Source organism: Nyctereutes procyonoides, unplaced genomic scaffold (genome assembly GCF_905146905.1).
Source record: "Nyctereutes procyonoides isolate TBG_1078 unplaced genomic scaffold, NYPRO_anot_genome, whole genome shotgun sequence".
Taxonomy (NCBI): Eukaryota; Metazoa; Chordata; class Mammalia; order Carnivora; family Canidae; genus Nyctereutes; species Nyctereutes procyonoides.
The window spans coordinates 72,951,633-72,973,260 of NW_026575146.1; the positions used below are offsets into that span (position 1 = coordinate 72,951,633).

General features: G+C 51.8%; 1 protein-coding gene across 3 annotated transcripts; it reads right to left on the minus strand.

The window, feature by feature from the left end:
* Positions 1-598: 598 nt before the first annotated feature.
* On the minus strand, positions 599-21,142 carry CPT1C (carnitine palmitoyltransferase 1C). Of its 3 annotated transcripts, none has more exons than XM_055311898.1 (20): positions 21,043-21,142; positions 20,286-20,362; positions 20,023-20,177; positions 13,982-14,121; positions 12,438-12,609; positions 12,064-12,165; positions 11,837-11,974; positions 8,457-8,534; positions 8,123-8,230; positions 7,909-7,993; positions 6,986-7,181; positions 6,666-6,848; positions 5,852-5,957; positions 3,700-3,816; positions 3,184-3,348; positions 2,813-2,947; positions 2,031-2,183; positions 1,359-1,472; positions 1,127-1,219; positions 599-910 (listed from the first exon to the last, which is right to left on the minus strand). In XM_055311898.1, the coding sequence occupies exons 3-20, from the start codon at positions 20,161-20,163 to the stop codon at positions 725-727; spliced, it is 2,412 nt and encodes an 803-aa protein (XP_055167873.1). In that variant the 5' UTR covers positions 20,164-20,177; positions 20,286-20,362; positions 21,043-21,142; the 3' UTR covers positions 599-724. The 3 variants fall into 3 exon arrangements, with proteins under 3 accessions (XP_055167873.1, XP_055167874.1, XP_055167872.1); XM_055311899.1 differs by having other exon boundaries at positions 20,300-20,362; positions 20,911-21,142; XM_055311897.1 differs by having other exon boundaries at positions 20,911-21,142.
* Between the last annotated feature and the right edge of the window lie 486 nt (positions 21,143-21,628).

The following is a 21,628-nucleotide window of genomic DNA, read 5'->3' on the forward strand; positions in this document are numbered from 1 at the left end:
ATTGGGGTTATGGTGGGGATGAGATGGGAGTTTTGGTGGGGTGATAGAGTTTGGGGTTGGACATATCTGTGTTGGTCGCATGCTTCAAATTGCGGTTTAGTTGTTAGGTGTTGTGGGGTGTGTGTGGTGTTTTGGAATTGTTGGATTGTTGGAATCATGACAGTGAAGGGCAAACATTAGGTAGTGCATTTCCTAGTTATGGGAGTTGAATCCATCATCGAGGTGGAGATTAAAATGCCTCGGGTTGGGGTTGAATAATGAAAGGGGTTCATTTGAGGGGTGTCAACTCGGGTGGGTGAAATAGTGTTGATCTTTATTTTTGGGGTGGGCAGTGATGTTGGGGCCTCAGGAACTGGACTAATGAGAGTTTGGGAGGTTGTTTGATTGGGGTTGGCCTTGGATGGTTGGGTTTGGTGTGACTGGAGCTAGGAATGCAGTAGAATGGGCTTGACTGGGGGTTGTAGCTGAAATCGACTGTAACTGACAATTCACAGTTGGGTCTGGGGATGGAGGGGAACTTTTCTCCTCCTTCACCCTGATCCTCACCTCTCCCACCCCTGCCCAGCACAACAGCACAGCAAACACCGTATGCCTAGCTTTTACATCTTTATTGGCCCAGATGTGGGATTCCCAAACCCAAACAGGCTGCCTCTGTTCTGCACCAGCCCAGTTGTAATGACCCTCTCCCTAGTTCATGGGGAGACCAGCTCCCTGCAGGAAGGGGTCAAAAGTTGGTGGATTTTGTGGGTGCCCTGGAGCCCCTAGTGTGGCAGGGGAGAGAACCACACCTGTGCCCCACGTCCTCCTCCTGTAATCCTTCGCACCTGGGCTTAGGACGCTGCCCCTCCTGAAACAGGGAGGCCACGTCCAACAGTGCATCCTCAATATGCTGCCCCAGTCGATGGGAGTCCTAGAAGGAAAAATAGGTATGTCTAGGAGAACCTGGGGGAGGGGCTCCTCAGTGCTGAAAATCAGGAGGGCTGACATCCCTGATGTCTTGGTCTGAGGGAGGAGGGGGCTGGGGACTGGGATTCCTGGATCATGGGACAGCAGGGAGCTAGGATTCTAGACCCCTGGGTCCTGAGGGAGGAGGTCCTACAGGGAGGTGTGTTCAAGTCTATCTCACCGTTTTTGTGCTTGACTTTTTGCTGGAGATGTGGAAGGTGATGGTGTCATCCCCCATGAAAATGTACGAAACGCCGTAACCATGATCATCGGCCTGGAGATGAGCAGAGTGAAGGGAAGTAAATAGCCTCCAGTGCCCCTCAACCCCTCTCAGCCAGAGTGCAGACCCCCCACGCCCTCCTCTCTCAGGCCCGAGGGCCCACGGAGGCGGGATCAGGCCCAGTTCCACTCACCGGCCCGAATCCACCCCCGGAGGAAACATAGTCGGGGTAATTGTGGACGTCAAACAGGTGGATTTGCTGAACAGGGATCTGGCTGGTGGCCAGCTGCCACTGCTCTGAGTGAACCTGACAGACAAGATGGTCAAGTATGCAATGAAGACCCGCCAGTCCCTGCCTCCGTGGTTCAGCTCCGTGCAGCCCCCGCCCTTTCTGACTGCCCATTTCCTCTAAACTACTCGGTGTCTCTGCGGGTCCCTCCCTGACACCGGTCCGTCTGCTTCTCCTCCTTTCTGACCACACCTCTTCTCTGCTTCTCCCTGACCACGCCCATTTCTTTGGCCACACCCTCTCCGCTTCCCTGACCACGCCCCCTCCCCGGACCGCGCCCCATCATCTCCCTGACCCCCGCGCCTCTGCTCTTCTCCTTTCGGACTACACCTCCCTCTCGGCTTCTCCTGACCACGCCTATTTCTCTAACCACGTCCCTGTTGTCTCCCTGACTCCGCCTCCTTCCGTGCTCCCTACCTCTTTTCCCTCGCCGCCCCCTCCCTCTCTTGCCCCAGCACCACTCCGGCCTCCCCCAACTTTTCTAACTCCCTTTGCCAACCTCTTTCTCCTGGTTGAGAAGTACCCTTCTCCCATGGTTCCCCTCTTCCCTCTCTAAACCTTTCTCTGCACCCCAACCTGGTCCAGAAAGGGTGACCGCAGGTGGAGAAATTGGGACACGATGTAGAGCGCGAAGAGGTGGCGGTCCACTCCCTGTCCGCTCATCGCAGCCTTCAGCAGAGACTGGTGCTTTTCCACCGCCAGGCGGAACAGAGCGCGGCGCTGGGGTTCCTGGGGTCCCCCGGGGTGGTCACAGGTCATGGAAAGACAGGAAGTGGGCTTACTGCTGGGGCTTGTCACACCCCTGGCTTCAACCCAGCTTGCAAAATCCCTGCAAGGCAGAGATATGGACTCTATTTTACAGAGGGGACACAGGCTCAGGGAGGGAAGTCACTTGCCCAGGGTCACACAGCAAAGCAGTATCAGGTGGGTCCCCAGGTCTGTCTGATCTAGGGCCCCAACTCCTTCCATTAAACCACTATAGGTAGGGTGAGAGGAAAAGGTGTCCTGGGGGGGTTCTGAGCTGAAAGGTTATATGGGGAATCCATGGAAAGGTACAAATGGAAGTCACATAGAGGTTAAATAATCAAAGAGAGCTACATTAGAGGACCAAGGATCCCTGTTGGGTGCTCCCCCAGTACCCTGTGTGACCCTCATTAAAGCATGCGTCGCACTATGCTGAAATATCTCCGCCTCTCCCCACCAGAGAGTTTCTTGAGGTCATAGACCAGGTCTGGTTCCTCCTTTGTCCAGAACACCCATCAGAGGGCCTGGTCCTCAGAAGGTGCTCCAAAAATATTTGCAAATGTAGGAACGAGTATGTGGAAATGACCAAAGCCTCAAACGAGGCCTGCACCCACTGTTTTCTCTTTGTCCTCCATGGCTCTCACAAAGTTGCAGGCCTCCCTCGTGCAAGATCGCACCGTCTCTGTCCGGCCTTCCAAGAACAAGCGAGTCATGGTCGACTCATAAGTCAGGCAGAATTGACCCCTGTCCTGGGGGACAAGGAAGGGAGGAGCCTGTCAGCTGGTCTCTGGAAATATTCCCGCACTTGACCCACCTCTGCGGGCCTCCCACCTCTTCCTGCTCAGGGAACGTGTGGTTGGGGGAGAAATCAAGATGGCGGAACCCACAAGGGCATAACCAAGAAGAGTTCTTAAAGGGACTGACAGGGCAGGCCCAGGGGAACCAAAGTTCTGGCAAGGGGCTAAGGTCAAGGGACCCAACTGACCCGGAAGTGGGCCAGCTGCAAGGCCATCTGGACGAAGCTGTCTGAAGAGAGGTGGCAGCGTTTGATGAAGCTCTTGCCAAAGTGGGAGAAGGGGAAGACGTGGCAATCGATGTTTCCAGACAGAGTCTTGGCTCCCCTCAGGGCTAGAGAGATGGACAGATGGATCTGCCAGAGGAGGAGGGAGGGAGGGAGGGATGGCTGGGGTTACAGATAGGGTAGGGTGAGAGTCGGGAGTGGGGCTGGAAGTGGAGGTGGGAATTGAGTCAGGGTAGGGGTGGAATGTGGAAATGAGGACAGAATCGAACATGTAGCTACAGGGCTGGATTTTTGGTGGGGGTCACTGTGGGACTGGGGTTGGGGATGGGGTTGGGATTGAGAATGGGACTGGCAGGGATGGGCGGGGTAAGGTTAGAGTTGGGGCTGGGGTGGAATTGAGTTTGGAGGTGGGGATGAATTTAGAGTCAGAGCCAGGAGGGTTTGGGGACTTGGAGAAGAGGCCCCAGAGCCCGATCTCACCTTTTCTGGAAGGTGCCAGTATAGCCGCTGGGGCTGGGGCAGCGAGGGATCAGGATGCCCCTTGCAGTGGCCGTCTGCAGAGTAGCCCAGCTGAAAACATTCTGTGGCCAGAGTGAACTGTGCACAAACAGAGGCTGTCAGAGTCCCTTCCTCCCTCTGGGCTGAGGGCCCTCTAACCAGGGACTTCTGTTCATAAGCCGTTTCTGGGGCTGGGGGCAAAGGGGACAGTCCTTAAGAAACAGAAACTTCTTGGGACACCTGGTTGGCTCAGTGATTGAGCATCTGCCTTTGACTTAGGTCATGATCCTAGGGTCCTGGGATCGAGTCTTGTATCTGGCTCCCCATAGGGAGCCTGCTTCTCCCTCTGCCTGTGTCTCTGCCTCTCTCTGTGTGTCTCTCATGAATAAATAAATAAAATCTTAAAAAAAAAAAAAAGAAACAGAAACCTCTGATGTTCACAGGTGTGTTCTCAGGTTCAAGTTCATGGAGAGCAGGATTGATACTAATATGCTGCGGGTGCTTACTGACATTTTACTTCTGACTGGTAGACAAAGAGTTACCCACGGCTGTTCCAGCCTTCCCAAGACACACCACCACCACCACCACCCCGCCCCTACCAGGATCCTGAGATGGGAGAGATAGAGCTGTGCACAGCATGAGCCTCCAGAATGGAGGGGTGGCCTCCATTCTGATTGGGGGGTGGTTCCCACGCCCTGCTGGTGGTTCAATATTTTATTTATTTTTGTTTTTTGGGTTTTTTTTTTTTTTTGGTTCAATATTTTAAATCAGCACTGATGGAGCACGTGTGCTACCCGGCAGCCTTCCATTTAATTCTCATAATCACTTAGGAAGAAGGGATCCACATCCCCATTGCAATGTTAGAAACCTAGCTGAAGAAGAACCTCCCCGACTTGGTGCCTTGGAGTTTCCAGTGATCTCTATCATATTCTTTTTTTTTTTTTAAAGATTTTATTTATTTATTCATGAGAGACACACACACAGAGGGAGGCAGAGACACAGGCAGAGGGAGAAGCAGGCTCCACGCAGGGAGCCCGACATGGGACTCGATCCCGGGACTCCAGGATCATGCCCTGGGCCAAAGGCAGGCACTAAATCGCCGAGCCACCCAGGGATCCCCTCTCTATCATATTCTACATGATATCTCTTCATTCAAGGTCGATGGGCAGAGACCCTATGTGGACAAGAAGGGTCTGAAGAGTCTGAAAGTCAACTGAATTGATGGTTTCCTTTACCAATATCATCAAAGGGGAAATTCTCCCATTTTACAAACGAGAAACAGGCACAGAAGAGTCATTGCTTAATTCCGGGGGCTGCTCCTAAAATCTGAAAGGGGCCTCCACTTCTCCAGATCCCACCCTTGGCTCCATCCAATGCCTTATGTAATGCCATGAAAGAGTGGGAACCTCATAGGGTATGGACACCACCCCCTATGATTTAGGAATTAAATAAAATAGAGAAAAAAGAGATGCTAGAGTTCTCAGGATTGGATGGCAGTTTACAGATAAAAGAAACCCAACTTTTTCATCTCAGAGGGGAGGAACTTGCCCAAGGTCACACAGCAAGCCAGAGCCGGAAGATCATTCTGATTCAGTGTGATGTGGTGGAAAGGCCTCCATTCTGGTCTCAGAGCATTCTAGGATCATATTCTTGCTCTGCAACACCTGGCGCCATGACTCTGGGCAGATCACTTCCCTTCTCTGAGCCCCAACTGCTCATTCATCAAAAGAAGGTCATAATCCCAGATTCCCTTTTCCTTGCTGGGTGATTCCAGTCCAGTCTCTGCCTGTCTCTGAGCCTCTTTCTTTCTTTCTTTCTTTCTTTCTTTCTTTCTTTCTTTCTTTCTTTCTTTCTTTCTTTCTTTTCTTTCTTTCTTTCTTCTTTCCTTTTTTTTTTTTTTTTTAGATTTTATTTATTCATGAGAGACACAGAGAAAGGCAGAGGGAGAAGCAGGCTCCCTGCAGGGAGCCCAATGCAGGACTTGATCCCAGGACCCCAGGATCACGACCTGAGCCAACCACTGAGCTATCCAGGCGCCCCCTCTGTCTTCCTGCTGAGTGTGAGGCCCTGGAGGGGAAGGTATTTGGAAATGGGGCTGATGGTCCCCAGGGTGGGGGTGGGCTGGCTATCCTACCTCCCACATGTGTCCTGAGATGGGGCAGTCAGCCCATGAGTGCTCCACGCTGAGGCCCAGCTTCCCATTGGAGAAGACAATTAGAGTGAAGGATTTGTCAAACCAGCTGCAGGGGGAGAATTCAAAGTGGTCGCCAAAGAGCCAGGGCCAGGATGGAACTTGGGTAGTCTTTGTAGGACTTGCAGGAGTGTCAGGGTGGGCAGATCTTTGTGGAATCAAGGATGGTGTGGAACTCCCTAAGGGAGGGGGGGCTCTCCACCAGGTGGTCTAGATGGTTTCTGAGACATGTCTAGGGCTTGGGAAATTGTAAGATTTTGAGAGAACATGCCAAGAAAGGTTCAAGGCTCACAAGGAGCTAAGAGGTTAGGGGAACTTTCCTGGGAACCTCAGAAATTACAGTTGATGCCTGGTGTGCATCTAGAAAGTTGTCTGAGGCTCTCTAGGTGGGAAGCCCCAGGTATGGGGTTCTGGGTTTAGGGAGCCTACATTAAAATCTAAGGATTCTGTGGTTCTGGGCCTAAGGTCCCTGGGCTTGGGCTTTTGGCTTTGGGACTCTAGGTCTTCGGTGTCTAGATTCGGTGACCTAGGGTCCCAGGGATGCCAGACCCTGGGACCCAGAAGCTCTCTGTGTTAGAGGTCCCTGGGTCTCAAGGCATTGGGTGGGGGTCCTCAGATTGAAGGGGTCCTTAGACCTGAGGATGCCCCAGGTCTGGGGTCCAGGGTCTGCTTGTCTAGTGTCCAGAGTCCTAGGTCTAGATACTAGGTTCTGGGGTCACCAGGCCAGGGTGAGGTTCAAGTTCAGGGGCTGGCTCACCGGTCATGGCCCCTGCCAGCCAGTAGGGCGCGGGCGTAAGCATCCAGTGAAGCAGCGGGGTCCTCTCTGGTGAGCCCTGCAGGCTCCGAGTCCAGTGATACAAAGAAGGCAGCTCCTTCCACGGCCTCCAGGGCATCCTCAGCCTGGACCTTCAGGGAACTCCGCACCTGGGCCCACACGTCCCTATCGGGGGATGTGCCTGAGCTCAGGCTGGCCCTGCACCCTGCCCAGACTCCATCCACCCCCCCACACACACTTTGCTCTTCCCCAGCCTCTTGAGGCTGCCTGGGCCTCTGGGTCCCCTGACCTCCCCTTCTCACCTGGGAGCCGCAGTCAAGGCCGCCAGATGCTCCTCCTGGGGGCAGGCGGGGGATGGGTCATCCAGGATTCGCTGGAACTGCTGCTCCAAGGCCCTCGGGGAGAGCAGGCCGCTTTGGGAGTGGGTCCCCACGCGGAAGAATCGGCCTCGGTGGAAGACGGCCACGTGTCGGCTGTCACGCAGGTGGCGGATGTGGTCTAGAGGTGGGGTGGGCAGAGTGCAGAGGGCAGGAAGGTCAGACACATCATAAAAATAAAAATTAGAACCATTTAGGGGTACCTGGATGGCTCAGTTGGTTAAGTGTCTGAGTCTTGGTTTCGACTCAGGTTGTGATCTCAGTGTCGTGGGATCCAGCTGCTCCCTGCTTTACATTGGGCAGGGAGTCTGCTTGGGACTCCTTCCCTCTCCCTCACCACCCCTGCTCTTCCCCCCAGCTAGCACATGCACACGTGCACTCTCTCTCTAAAATAAATTCTAAAAATCTTTAAAAAGAATAAGAATCATTTATTACTTATTATTAGATAATAAGAACCATACTTCCTGTATGGCTTGCACTGTTCTAAACATTTATTTATTTACTTACTTACTTACTTACTTATCTATCTATCTATATATCTATCTACCTAGGCAGAGGGAGATGTGGCACTCGATCCCAGGACCCTGGGATCACAACCAGAGCCAAAGGCAGATGCTCAACGACTGAGCCACCCAGGTGCCCTCTAAACACTCATTTAATCCTCACCACCCTATGCACCCTTATTATCCCATTTTAGAGATGAGGAAACCAAGGCTCAGAGAGCGTAGTAACTTACCCAATGTCACACAGCTAGGGAGCGATGGAGTTGGGGTTCAAACCCAGGAGAACATGTTCTCACCTACTACACTGTTACACCTCTGTCAGTGAGGACGCAAGGGGAATCTCACCTTTTTGGATGCCGGGAATGCGTGTGGTATTGAATATCTTCTCATACTGGGCAGAGCATAAGGGCCGCATTCCCATCAGCAAAGTCTGCAAGAGACCATGGGCTCAGGAGGACACTGCCTCCCAGGACCAACATGGCCGTATGGCCACAGGACCAGAGCCCATGTCCCCAGCCCACGGCCCCAGCCCAGTGGGGGGCTGGGGGGCCCATCTTACAGGCAGGATCTCCTGGCGGTTCAGGCGGTGGCGGTAGAGGAGGAGGGCATGGACTGCGTTCCCAGCACGAGCAGCCTGCACTGGTGTGGGAGTGACGTACAGGAAGTCCTGGGGGCCAGGCGAGGGGAACGCCTGGGGTTAGGCTTGCCCCTGATGGGGGCACTGACCCCAAACACAAATCATGACCCCCAACAAGTGGCAGGATGGTGAATAAAACTCTGATTTGAGTCACTGACCCTAAACCCCACTTCCCACAAAGACATCCCAACCCTAAATCTGGGGAGCTTTGAACTCAGCCCCTGCCCAGCTCCTAGTCCCATTCTCCCCCTCTCACCATCATATAATAGTTGCTGTTCACCATCAGCGAGTGCCGGGAGCGCAAGTACACAAATTCTTCCCACCAGTCACTGACCTAGGAGTGGGGCAGAAAGACATGGCTGGGGCAGCTAGGGCCAAGGGGGGTTGGCAGGGACAGCAAGAGTGGCAAGACCCCAAAGACTCTACTGTGTCAAACAGGGAGGGTAGAGTTCAATGAAGGAGGCCATCATGATCGGTAACTAGCAGTAACCTAGAAGTCCATCAGTTGGGGATCAGTTAGCTAAACCTCACTAACACTCATGTCCTGGATTACTACGAAGCTGTTCAAGAACAAGGGACATCTGTACCACTGACACAGAAGGAGCGAGTACCAAGTCATGTAGCTGAATGGGAAAAGCTAGGTGCACAATAAGATATGTGAAATGATCTCATATGAGATTTCAAAAAATACCAGCAAGACCCAAGTGTCCATCAATAGATAGATGGACAACCAAAATGTGGTCTATCCATCCAATAGAATGGGTTTTTAAAGAATATTTTATTTTTTTAAGATTTTATTTATTTATTTCAGAGACAGAGCACAAGCAAGCAACTGCAAGAATGAGCGGGAGTGGGGAGGCAGAGGGAGAAGCAGACAACTCTGGGATCATGACCTGAGCCAACGCAGACACTTAACTGACTGAGCCACCCAGGCTCCCTAAGATTTTATTTTTAAGTAATTTCTACACCCAACATGGAGCTTGAACTCAGAACCGTGAGATCAAGAGTCTCTTTCTCCACCAACTGAGCCAGCCAGGTGTCCCTGTTAGTAGAAAAAGGAAAGAGGGACGCCTTGGTGGCTCAGTGGTTGAGCATCGGCTTTCAGCTCAGAGCGTAATCCCGGGGTCCAGGACCGAGTTCTGCCTCAGGCTCCTTGTGGGGGGCCTGCCTCTCCCTCTGCCAGTGTCTCTGCCTCTCTCTCTGTGTTTCTCATGAATAAATAGATAAATAATCTTTAAAAAAGAAAAAGGAATGAAAATCTAATGTGTGCTACACCATGGATGGACCCTGAAAACATTATGCCAGGTGAAATGAGCCAGACACAAAAGGACACATCGTGTATGATTCTACTTATATGAAAAATCTAAAATAGGTAAATTCCTAAAGGTAGTGAGTAGACTAGAAGTTACCTGGCACTTTGGGGAAGTGGAAATGGGGATGTGTTTCCCTCATAGGTACAGAGTTTCTGTTTGGGATGATGAAAAAGTTCTGGAAACAGACTGTCATGATGGTTCCATGGAATTGCAGATGTACTTAATACCACCGAACTGCATACTTAAAAATGGTTAAAATGGTAAATTTTACATGATGTCCATTTTACCCCAATAAAAATCATATGTACGTCTATATGTTCTATAGACTTTATGATATATTAAATATGTTTCTATAAATTATAAAATGTACAAGCATGTGTTATATCATTTAAAATTATATATAAATAAAATTCATATAATTAAAAAACATAGATAAAAAATCTGTAATAAGGAAGCACTGTGTCAGACTTTAGTTGGTGTTCATTTTCTTTCTCTTTGTTGTGCATAAGATAATGGAGTATATTATAATTGGCAGTGCCCTAGATGTACAATGAAATATAAACATTGTGTGTGTCCGTGCACATGTGCACATATGTATTAGCACAGAATCTGGTCCAACAGGGGTGCTTGGGTGGCTCAGTCAGTTAAGCATCAGCCTTTGGCTCAGGTCATGATCTCGGAGTCCTGTGTTTGAGCCCCATGTCTGGGAGTCTGCTTCTCACCCTGCTCGTGCTCTCTCTCTCTTTCAAATAAATAAAATCTTTGGGAAAAACAACCACACACACACACACACACACACACACACACAACAAGAATCTGGTCCAACAGCTTGAAGGGAAAAAAATTTAAAAACTAAGGCCTGGCTTCTCTCCTACCCCTTCAGACATGACTCAGTCCCCTCCATGGAGCTTGTCTGACTGAACTTTCCATGCTGCTGCCCCTTGGGGCTGTGTCCCAGATCTGCTTCCCTTCCAAGTCCAATGTTTCAATTTCCTTCTGTAGCTAAAGGTCCCATTTGCTGTCACCGAGGCCTCTTTCCTGAGCCCTCACTCAGATGTCCAGCTGCTCCAGGGCATCTCCCTGGCACCCCCCAAGCTCAGTGCCTTCCCCTCAGGGATGCTCCCCTTTTCCCCATCTTAGGGAGAGCCTGGCAGTCCCCCAACATCCAATATCAGTTAAGGCCTGTGAATGCCATCCTGCCATCTCCCCACCCCCAGCCTGGTAGTCCCAGTCCCACTCTCCTGCCCCTTGACTCTGCCTCCTTCCCTTGGTCCCAATTCCCCTGCAAGGCCTCATCCTTTCCCCTAGATCCTCACCCTAGCATCCTCTCCAACCTCCTGGCCTCCAGTGTCTCCCTGACACCACAGGGGATCCTGACCCTCCCCTGTTCAGAATCCTCCCATGGCTCCTTGACACCCCAAGAAAAGAGTCCAGGGTCCTCGGCTGGAGTTCAGGCCTCTCTGCACCCCTCCTCCACCATCACCTCCCCCTGAGGATCACCCTTCAATCCTTTGTTCTGGCCAGAGTAAAGCCCTCCTGCTTCCCAGCCGACGCCCTACAACCTTCTTAGTTCCTCACCTCTGCCCACCCCATTCCCTCCTACTAACCAGACAGGTTCAAGTTCTGTCCAATCCTCAGGGCTCAACCCTAATAACTTCTCCTCCTGGAACCCTAATCCTCTCATCCAATGACTGTGTCCACAGGCCATCCCACCCTCCAGACACTCACACCACCGTGTCTCTTCATCGCTACCTCCACCTCATCCCACGCTGCCTGACGGCTATTTATGACTTCCTACCGAACCGGAGGCCTGTTAGCCCTGGTTTGGGCGAATTGCTGTCTTGCTCTGTGCAAGAAACTCCAAGTCGGAGTACTACCAAAGGCCTGGCTCCTGAACTCAGAGTAGAAGCCCAACTGGGGGAGGTGCCCTTGCGCAGAAGGCGGGGGGGGGGTAGAACAAGAGCTACTCTGGGGGCGGAGGAGCAAAATGTTTTTTGCCTCCTGCCTGGGGAGGGCGGAAATGTTGGATGAATCCTGGAATTCTGGTTCCAATCCTGGAGGCGTGGGGCAGGGCTGCGGGTGTGGGCAGGCCCTGGAGGCGGAGCTTAGGTGATTGAAGTCAGGCTCCGAGTGTCAGAGCTGGAGGTGGGGGCGGGGAGGCTCAAAATGCTGGCACACGCGGGTTGGGGTTCAGAGTATGGGAGAGCAGGAGCAGCAAACTGGAGTATCTGGGGGTTGGGTTTAAACGATGGGGGGGCGGGGCGTAGACCTCCAGGTTAGGAAGAAGGGCTCGGAACCTCGGCGTTCAGGGCCCGGGACTCACGTAATTGGAAGCCCACCAGGACTTGAGCTGCAGGTACCACTGCAACAGCGACGCCTGCAGCCTCAAGAATTCCTGCGCTAGGACAGACGTCCAGTCGAAGTCCTCGTCGGAGAGGATGGGCCGCACAGATTCCAGGTACTGAGGGGCAAGGAGAAGAGGGTAGCTGACGCCCCCGCCCGCCACCGGCCGCCCCCAGCGCCCCAGGCGGAGGTACCTGGCAGGCCCACCTTGCGCACGGTGTCCTGCACCGAGGGCACGGGCTGGCGTGGCAGCGAGCGCTGGTAACTGAAGAGCATTGTTTTGCGGCCGGAGAAGATGCGGACCAGGGCCTGGGGCGGGGGGAATTAGTGGGTCGTTACACCCCTGGCTGGGGTCGGGGAGTTGTGTGGCAACCCACAGAGAGAATGGGATAGAGACCCAGGGAAAGCGGGGGCGGGGGCAGAAACCCAGGAGGTGGAATAGAGACCAGAGAGAGGTGGGCAGGGTCCCGGGGAGAGGGGGATAGAGACCCATGAAAGGTCAGAGGTGGAAGCCGGAGGGGAGCAGAGCCAGAAGTGGGGCCCCGGAGGTCCGAGCAGGGAGTGCCCTGCCCCCCACATACCAGCCAGGTCTTGGTGGGCGAGGACATGGCTCCGTGGGGCTCAAGGAGCCAGCCATGGTAGGACAGAAGGAGCCTTAGGGCCACGTGAAGGGTGAAGATCAGGGCTCCCCACAGACACGAAGCGAACAGCGCCGCTGCCAGGACTCCCCGAAGCCTGTGGTGCTGTCCACCCCTGGGAGTGAAAGAGAGGACAGGCCTGGGTCTCCTGGCCTCCCCTCCAGCCCCACCCAGACCCTGCTCTTCCTAACATTCTCTGACCCTGGCATTTTGATGGGGCGCAAACCTAGAATTGGAGTCAATCATAGATATCCGATGTCCTCATTTATAAAGTGGGCATGGATCCTCTGTCTGTGCCTCCCCTCCTTCCCTGGGTGCGTGAGGACCCCAAGCTCCTAAAACCACTTCCCATTGAAATCAGTAGGTACTTCACAAGTGGGAGCTGGTATTTTATTTTATTTTTTTTGAAGGGACACCTACTTTTCTCTCCTAGAAATCAAATTCTGCTCTAAGGCAGTGGTTTGCAAAGTGTGGCCCTTGGCCCAGCAGCATCAGTACTGCCTGGAAGCTGGTTGGAAATGCAAATCCCCAGGCACCACCCAGACCTACTAAGACAGAATCTCTTGGGGTGGGGTCCAGCCATCTGTGTTTTAAGGAGCCTCTCAGGTGGCTCCAGTATAACCTCAAGTTTAGGACACGCTGTTCAAAAACTACAATAGATGACCACGTTTGCAAAATGGCAACCAGACATGCGAGCGAAGCCCACCAGGAAGACTTGGGGAGCGTTACTTCCCCTCTGTAGACTTGGGTATATCTAGCCTTCCTGGAAATTCCTACCTCGGATCCTAGGTCTGCCCTTTGGGACTGTCTGTACAAAATCTGAACCTTCTTCCCCAGGAAGACTAAGCCAAGAATTAGAACCATTAGAACCTGTCCCTTCACCTGCACCTGGCTTCCAACCTTGCCCCAAAATGCCAATTATAATAATACAACCATTCCCAATTAGTAACCTCCTGGCACTGTACCAAATGGATCATGTGCATGTGTTCTTTTTTTCTTTTTAAGGATATTATTTATGTATGTATCCAGTCTCCACGCCCAACGTGAGGCTCACACTCACGATTCTGAGATCAAGAGTCACATGCTCCACCTACTGAGCCAAACCGGTGCCCTTCCATGTGCATGCTCTTGTTTAATTCTTCCAAACACCCTAGGAAGCAATTATTATTACCTACATTTTATAAATGAAGACTGACAGGGGAATGGTGAAGTCTTTTGCCTGAGATTACACAACTGGAGCCCAGCAGAGCTTCTACTTTTGCCAGGGCACTCTAACCCTATCCAGACATTCTAGCTTGTCAGCATCCCACTTAGCAAGAAGGGAAGAAATCACCTCCATGTTACTCACGCTGTACCTTTATTAATCTGACCAAAAATAAGTCCCAGAAGTTACTTTTCCTTAGCAGCCACAACACCCTGATAGAAAAACTCACTGGGTGGAGGGAGAAGAATAAGGGAGGTTACTGGGCTCAAATGGGGAAGCTCACCAGTCTGGCAGCAACTCTTTAATCTTCTCCATGAGTCCTAGGGAAGGATCCAGCTGGAGGAACCAGGCAAGCTGGATTGCACTGAAGAGGAAGAGCCAGCTGAGGGGGCTGGCAGGGAACACACCAGTGAGAAAGTCATTCTGTGGGAAGGAAAGGGCACTCATTCAATCAATTATCCCTCCGCTGAGCACTGTTCTTAGATATTGACAGAGCACCCAGTGTGTGCTGAACCCTGAGCTAGGTGCTCAAGACCCAGTGGGGACCAGACAGAGCTGGGTCCTGCCCTCAGGACGGGGGAAGTCAGTCAAGAATGAATTGAAGTGCTCATGGACATAAAGCAAGGCACAGGAACCCAATGAAGCCAGGTTGCTCAAATTGAAGGAGTCAGAGAGGGTTCCCTGGAGGAGGTTACTCTCGGGCAAAATGATTCCCCATATACAGCAGGGTCTGGAACTTGGTGGGCCTTCTAGAACTACATGGTCATGGAATGGAGGAAAGTCTTGGGCTATTAATCAGACTCACAGGCAAGAGCCATGGACATAACTAACACTTAACCAAGGCCCATGACCAAGCGCCGCCATCTAGAAGGATGAACTCTTAAAATCCTCCCTAAGACACTGTGAGGTAGGTACTTAGGTGATCTCATTTTACAAAAGAAAACACTTAGGTTCAAGGTCACACAGACAGCATGAGATGAGCTTTGTTATTTGCTTACCACCATCAGAGCTCAAGAAACCACGTTTTCTCTTTTTCCCACGGTTAACAAACAAAAAAGCCTCAGAGATCCAGTTTTGAGTTCGGACTCTGGAGCCCCAGGCTTTAAATCTCTACTCTGTCACTAAGAAGCTAAGTGACCACAAACAAGTGTCTCAGTTTCCTCATCTGTAGGATGGGAACAATTTCAATACTGGGCTCATAGGGCTGTCACCAAGGGTCAGATGAGAAAATGTCCTTCCAGACACCTGGGTGGCTCAGCTGGTGAAGCATCTGCTTTTGGCTAAGGTCATGAGCCAGAGGTCCTGGGATCGAGTCCCTCATCAAGCTCCCTGCTCAGTGGGGAGTCTGCTCCTCCCTCTCCTGCTCCCCCTGCTTGTGCTCTCTCTCTGTATCAAATAAACAAAAAGCTAGAGAGAGAGAAAATACTTCCACAAATGCCAATTGCAATTACAGCAGTGACAAGACAACAAGATTTCTGCTCTCCTGGGGGACAGAGAAAATAGCTACTAAGAAAAAAGGCTTAGGGTCATGTGACAGACTGCAATAGAGACTGTGGAGAAAAATAAAGCAAAAGGGGCACAGGGGTGGAGGATGAATTGCATAGCTCAGAGCCTGGCACACAGTAGGTGCTCAATAAACATTATTATGACGATCTTTTCTATTGCTACTCTGCTTCTTGGGATTTATTTACTGGACAGTCTTTCTTTGGTTTGGCAAGAAAAACTTACTGGCAAACATGGTTCTTTCGTTGATTATTATTTCTTTTTAAAAGGAACGATCAATTCCTTTATCTGGTGCTCTGGATTGTAGTAGAACAGGGGCTTCATAATAACAGGAAATGTCTCCAGAGCACTTCCCAAGGATCAGGTGCATCAATAACTCATCTCATTGCCCTGTAACTCAGGAAGATAGTAGTAAATACCATCGTGCCAGGGCACCTGGGTGGCGCAATAGTTCGGCTCAAAAAAATTTTTTTTAAAAAATAGTCCAGCTCAGGTCGTGATCCTGGGGTCCAGGAATCGAATCCCACATTGGGTTTCTTGCAGGGATCATGCTTCTCCCCTGCCTATGTCTCTGCCTCTCTTTGTGTCTTTCATGAATAAATAAAATCTTTAAAAAAAAAAAAAGAAAACCATTGTGCCTATCACATGGGTGAAGACACTGAGAAGACAAGAAGCTTGAATGTATCCAAAGCCACAATGGGTTCACTCTCAATCCCTCAAATCATCCAGATGCCTCTGGAACCCTAATGCAATAGGATGTGCTGCAAGGCTCCACACTCTGGGGTCTGCTGTATCTCATTCATTTGGAAACCATCTCAGGAAATACTCTGACCTCCTGCTGATGAACAATCCACATGGATGCTGTGCCACACGCTTGGCTCAAATGACCCCACTGCACGTAGTTTACGACAGCCCCATGGCATAGGTCCTGGGACCACATTCTAGAAAAGCAGCCCAGGCTAGCAGGCATGAACATGGGCTCCTACAGCCACACTGCTCATTCTAGCTCTGCCTCTAGTTCTGCTTCTTAGCAGCTGTGTGACCTTAAGAAAATGGAAGCACCTCTCTGGGCCTCTTCCTTCATCTGTAAAGTGGGATTAATAATATGTCTACCTTAGGAGGCTATAACAAGGATCAGATGGCCAATAGATTTATTTTTTTAATTTTTTGTCTAAAGATTTTATTTAGGGAAGCCCCGGTGGCTCAGCGGTTTAGCGCCGCCTTCAGCCCATGGCATGATCTGGAGACCGAGGATCGAGTCCCACGTCAGGGTCCCTGCATGGAGCCTGCTTCTCTCTGAGAGAAGCAGGCTTCCCATTGGGGAGCCTGATGCGGGACTTGATCCCAGTACCCTGGGATCACAACCTGAGCCAAAGGCAGATGCTCAACCACTGAGCCACCCAGGTGCCCCGATTTTTTTATTTTTAAAAGCTTTTATTTTTGAGTAATCTCTACACCCAACGTGGGGCTCAAACTCATGACCCTGAGATCAAGAGTCAATAACAAGCAATAGATTTAAAGGGACTGGTAAGTATAGAACCCAGGACACACTAAATGTTACCTAATGTGACTTTAGAAAGGAGGGAGCAGAAACTCAGAGAAGTTAAGAACATGCCTGGGGGGCACCCAGCAACTATGTGGAACCACCTCCAGGACCATAGAAGCAGCAGTATTGGACTGGTCACTTCTGTGAGTCAGGCCTTCTACTAAAACAACTAACGCTTACCACAATCCTTTGAGGGAGGGACTGTCATGGATATCATTTTATAAATGAAGAAACTACAGAATTTCAGCTCTGTGGTTGCTGAGGGCATAGCCCTCACCCTGGGACTGAGTTCCAGGAGCCACAACTTCGGGGTGGCCCCCAGGATCCCAGAATGGAAGAGGAAGGACCTAAGAGCATCAGGTGTCCAATAGGTAGAGAGTTGGCTATATTACAGAAAGGCAAGAATGATCATTAATACAATGATCGATTAATATGAACGAGAAGGTCTGGTGGGGGCCACCACCCACCTAGGGGACATCTGACTCTGAGAAGGGTTTTGGGTTTTGACTCAAAACTAAGGGTCAAGGGATCCCTGGGTGGCACAGCGGTTTAGCGCCTGCCTTTGGCCCAGGGCGCGATCCTGGAGACCCGGGATCGAATCCCACGTCGGGCTCCCGGTGCATGGAGCCTGCTTCTCCCTCTGCCTGTGTCTCTGCCTCTCTCTCTTTCTGTGACTATCATAAATAAATAAAAAAATTTAAAAAAAAATCTTTAAAAAAAAAACAACTAAGGGTCAAAATATTCAACAATATAATATTCAACAAATAGTCAAAATCCACCTGCAAGCATAGAAATCAGAACAGTGGTTGCCCTGAGTGGGGGGGGTGCTCCCTCGTAAACGGCTCAAAGGAACATTCTAGAACAGTGGTCATGCCGTCTGGATAGGAAGCTGGTTACACAGGTTTTTTTTTTTTTTTTTTTTTTTTTTAAGATTTTATCTATCTATTCATGAGAGACACACAGAGAGAGAGAGAGGCAGAGACACAGGCAGAGGGAGAAGCAGGCTCCATGCAGGGAGCCCGATGTGGGACTCGATCCTGGAACTCCAGGATCACACCCTGGGCGGAAGGCGGCGCTAAACCGCTGAGCCACCTGGGCTGCCCGGTTACACAGGTATTGTCAAAATTCAAGGATTGTACATTTTAAAAACCTGTGCATTTTTTATGAAACTATATCTTAATTTAAAAAACATATATATATTTACCCGTGTATGTATATGTGTATTTATATATTTAACCACAGATTAATGGCTACATGGTAATGTTTTAATTGATGTATTAGCCTGAGGCCCAGAGGATTCCAGGGGCAGGGCTAAAGAAGCTCTTTGGGGGGGGGGGGGGGGGGGGGGGCGGGACATGACACCTGGATGGCTCAGTCAGTAGAGGATGTGACTCTTGATCTTGGGGTTATGGGTTCGAGTCCCACATCAAGTGTAGAGATTACTTAAAAATAGAATCTTAAAAAAAGAGGTGTGCCTGGGTGGCTCAGTCTATTAAGCATCTGACTTTGGCTCACGTCCTGATCTCAGGGTCTTGGGATGGAGCCCCGAGTCAGGCTCCCTGCTCAGCCTGGAATCTGCTTCTCCTCTGCCTCTCCCTGCCACCCTCCCACTCCCGCATCGTGCTCTCTCGATCTCTCTCAAATAAATAAACATATATGTTTCTAAAGAAGAAGCTCGTTGGGGGTTTGGGGTAGTGGTTATTATCCACTGGAACAGATATCTCTCTGGTTTAACAACTCGCAAGGCTACAGAGGTTCAATCCAGCCGGCTCAAACGTCTCAGCTTCAGATTAAATAATGGGGCCACCCACAAAGCCCCCATGCTCCCTCTTCCTGGCGGCTTTACTGTTCTCCCATGGCACATGTCACATGATCTGACATACTCAGCATCTTGCTTATGCGTCTCCTTCATTGCCTTCTCCTCCGGCTAAATCCAGAGTTCCATGAGGGCAGGATCCTGGCTGTCTTGCTCCCTGCCCTGTCCAAGTAGTGGCAAGCCCTTAATAAATGGCCCATAGGGGCGCCTGGGTGGCTCAGTGGTTGAGCATCTGCCTTTAGCTCAGGGCGTGATCCTTGGGTCCTAGGATCAAGTCCCACATCGGGTTCCCCCCAGGAAGCCTGCCTCTCCCTCTGCCTATGTCGCTGCTTCTCTCTGTGTGTCTCTTATGAACAAATAAATAAAATCTTAAAAATAAATGTCCCATAGATATCTGGTTAATGAATAAAGAACAGTATTATTGGGGATCTCTGGGTGGCTCAGCAGTTTAGCGCCTGCCTTTGGCCCAGGGCGCGATCCTGGAGTCCCAGGATCGAGTCCCGCATCAGGCTCCCGGCATGGAACCTGCTTCTCCCTCTGCCTCTCTCTCTCTCTCTGTCTCTCTCTCTCTCATGAATAAATAAATAAATAAATCTTTAAAAAAAAAAAAGAAAAGTATTATCAAAAGCTAACACTCTGCACTTGACATGGGCAGGCAGTTCGCTCAGCGCTTACATGTAAGAATTCATCTAATCCTCGAGACTGTCCTGAGGGAGGTGTTATCATCACCCCCGTTTGACATGTGGGGAAATTGAGGCTCAGAAAGACACACTTGCCCAAGGCTACACAGCTAGTAAGTGGCAGAGCCAGGATCCAAAGTGAGTCTTGGGTAACCCCGCAAGTGCTCAAGACTTGTGTTAGCAGATAGGATGTGACCCAACAGGGAGGCTCTCGATGTATGCAGTGCCGGAGTTCCAGAACTGGTGACCTCAGGGTAGGCGTGGGGATTCTAGAGCAAGGACAATGAGCCCAGACTGGGACTGCAGGGTTTGTAAGTGATGGAGAAGTGCAGATACAGAGATTTGTTGGTTCACGTCTCAGAACCACAAGGACGCTGCACCGCATACTGGAGAGGGTGTGGGGGATTCAGAAGCAAGGGCAAGGAGGTGGCCCCCAGATCCAGGGGTGCCAGCTAGGGGGAAGAAGGACCCTTCAGGACTGGGGTGTGGCCTGACCAGGATCTAGATCAGATCACAGTGTTCTGATAGGAGGAGCACCTAGTTTAGAACCTGGCGACAGAAGGAAAGGGTGAGATGAGGGAGCACCAAGGCATCAGGGGTCTAGATTCTAGAAATTGGGTTTGGGGGTGTGAGGAAAAAGGAAGTGGTGCAGGAAGTGGTGTAGGAGGTGAGTAGATGTTCCCAGTAGGTGAGGTTGAGGGTTCCCCAGTGAACCTCGGAGAACCCAGAAGCTCTGGCAACTGGATCCTGGAAGGAAACCAAGCCGTGGCCCTCCTCACCCAGAAGCGGGAGAGGTGCCTTTTCCAGGAGCGCAGTCCGGAGAGGTAGATTTCCTGCAACACGGGGGCACTGAGCTCCACTTCGGCCCCGTCCGAGGTCAGCGAGGGTCGGAAGCCCACGGCCTGGTGTGCCTCAGCCATGTCACGCTAGAGCCCTGGGAGGTGGAGGGAGGATCACTACTAAGTCCCCAGCCTCAGACCCAGGAGTCCGGGCCCCCAAGCCCCTCCTCCTACAGACCCGGGAATATAGGACTGCGGCTCACCCTTTCCCAACCACCTGAGGGTTCTTGAAGGACTCGGCCAGAGACTCCGGTGTTGGAGGGACATCAACTGGGGACCTCTGTGAACGCATAGAGGCAGGAGGGACAACTCGCGTTAATCCCTTTTGCGGCTCTGCTGAGAACGAGGTGCAAGGCAGTGCACCCCTCCCCATGAAGGATTTTCAAGATTCAGGGTTGGGGGAGGAAACTGATCCAGGGTTGAGTTGCAGGGTCTAGAGAAAAACATTAGTCCCGAGACCCATTTGTAACGAACACCTGCCGGACGTTGGCACGGTCCGCCCCATTTCCGTTTCCCATGCCAGGGCGAGGAGGAGGGATGGGGTGGGGGTGCGGGGGATTGGCGGGGGAGGAGCGGGGGAGGAGCGGGGGTGGTGGTGGCAATGTCTATAAATTCATCCGCTCTGGAGTGGCCCGGCGTCCCCTCCCCCGCGCCAGGGGCTGGAAGGGGTGGGGGAGGGAGCGCCCTACCGCGCATGCCTCCCGGCCAGGGATGCTGAGGCTGGGAGCCGAGGCGAGCTTCGAGGACAAGTGATGGAGAGGCCCGCACGCCCAACCCAAACCACAGGCCTCCAGGCCCCGCAGGAGCTCGGGCCCCTCCGATACTTACCACGCTGAGTCAGAGGTCCGCCGATCGGATCCTGGAGACCAAGCCCGAGCACACCCCCCACCCTCGATTTAGAGCGCCAGACCCAAGTTTCCCACTTGCATCTGTCCAATCCCAGTGCCACGAGTCCACGACCTGGTCGTCGGGCCTCCGGAGCTCCTGGTCGCCCCCGATTATCCAACATCCAGGAACCCCGATTTCTGCCTCCTCGCGTGTGCCTTGCCGGGTATTCGTGTCTCTGGTTTTATCCCCGCCCCTTTCCAACCCTCTGCGTTCTATCCCCGCCCCCTCGAAGCCCAGCATCCAATCCTCTCCCTCCGTTCGATCCCCGGTCCTCAGTCTTTTTCTCCTCGGCCTGATTTCGCCACCATTGGCTTCCCGGGTTCTAAGCAGCTTCTCTGCTCCGAACCCCAGGTTCTTGGGCTTCCCACTCCGCTTTGTCTCACTCTCTTTCCTCTCTGAAAACGAGGCTCAGCTTGGAGCTCACGGCCCACCTTTGGGTACACGTAGTCACGCGCGTGGGTGCCGAGATAAAGCGAGTCCAAGTTCTACCGTCCGCAGGAGGGAGGGCTGCTTTGGGGGTTGGGTCAGCCCACCAAAACCGCCCACGGACAATGCAGCTGCACAGATTGGTGCGAAGGAGAAGCTACAGCGGATTGGACTCAAGTTAGACAGTCAGAGGGACTTCCGTGTGGGAAAAGGGGCATAGATAGAGGGGAAG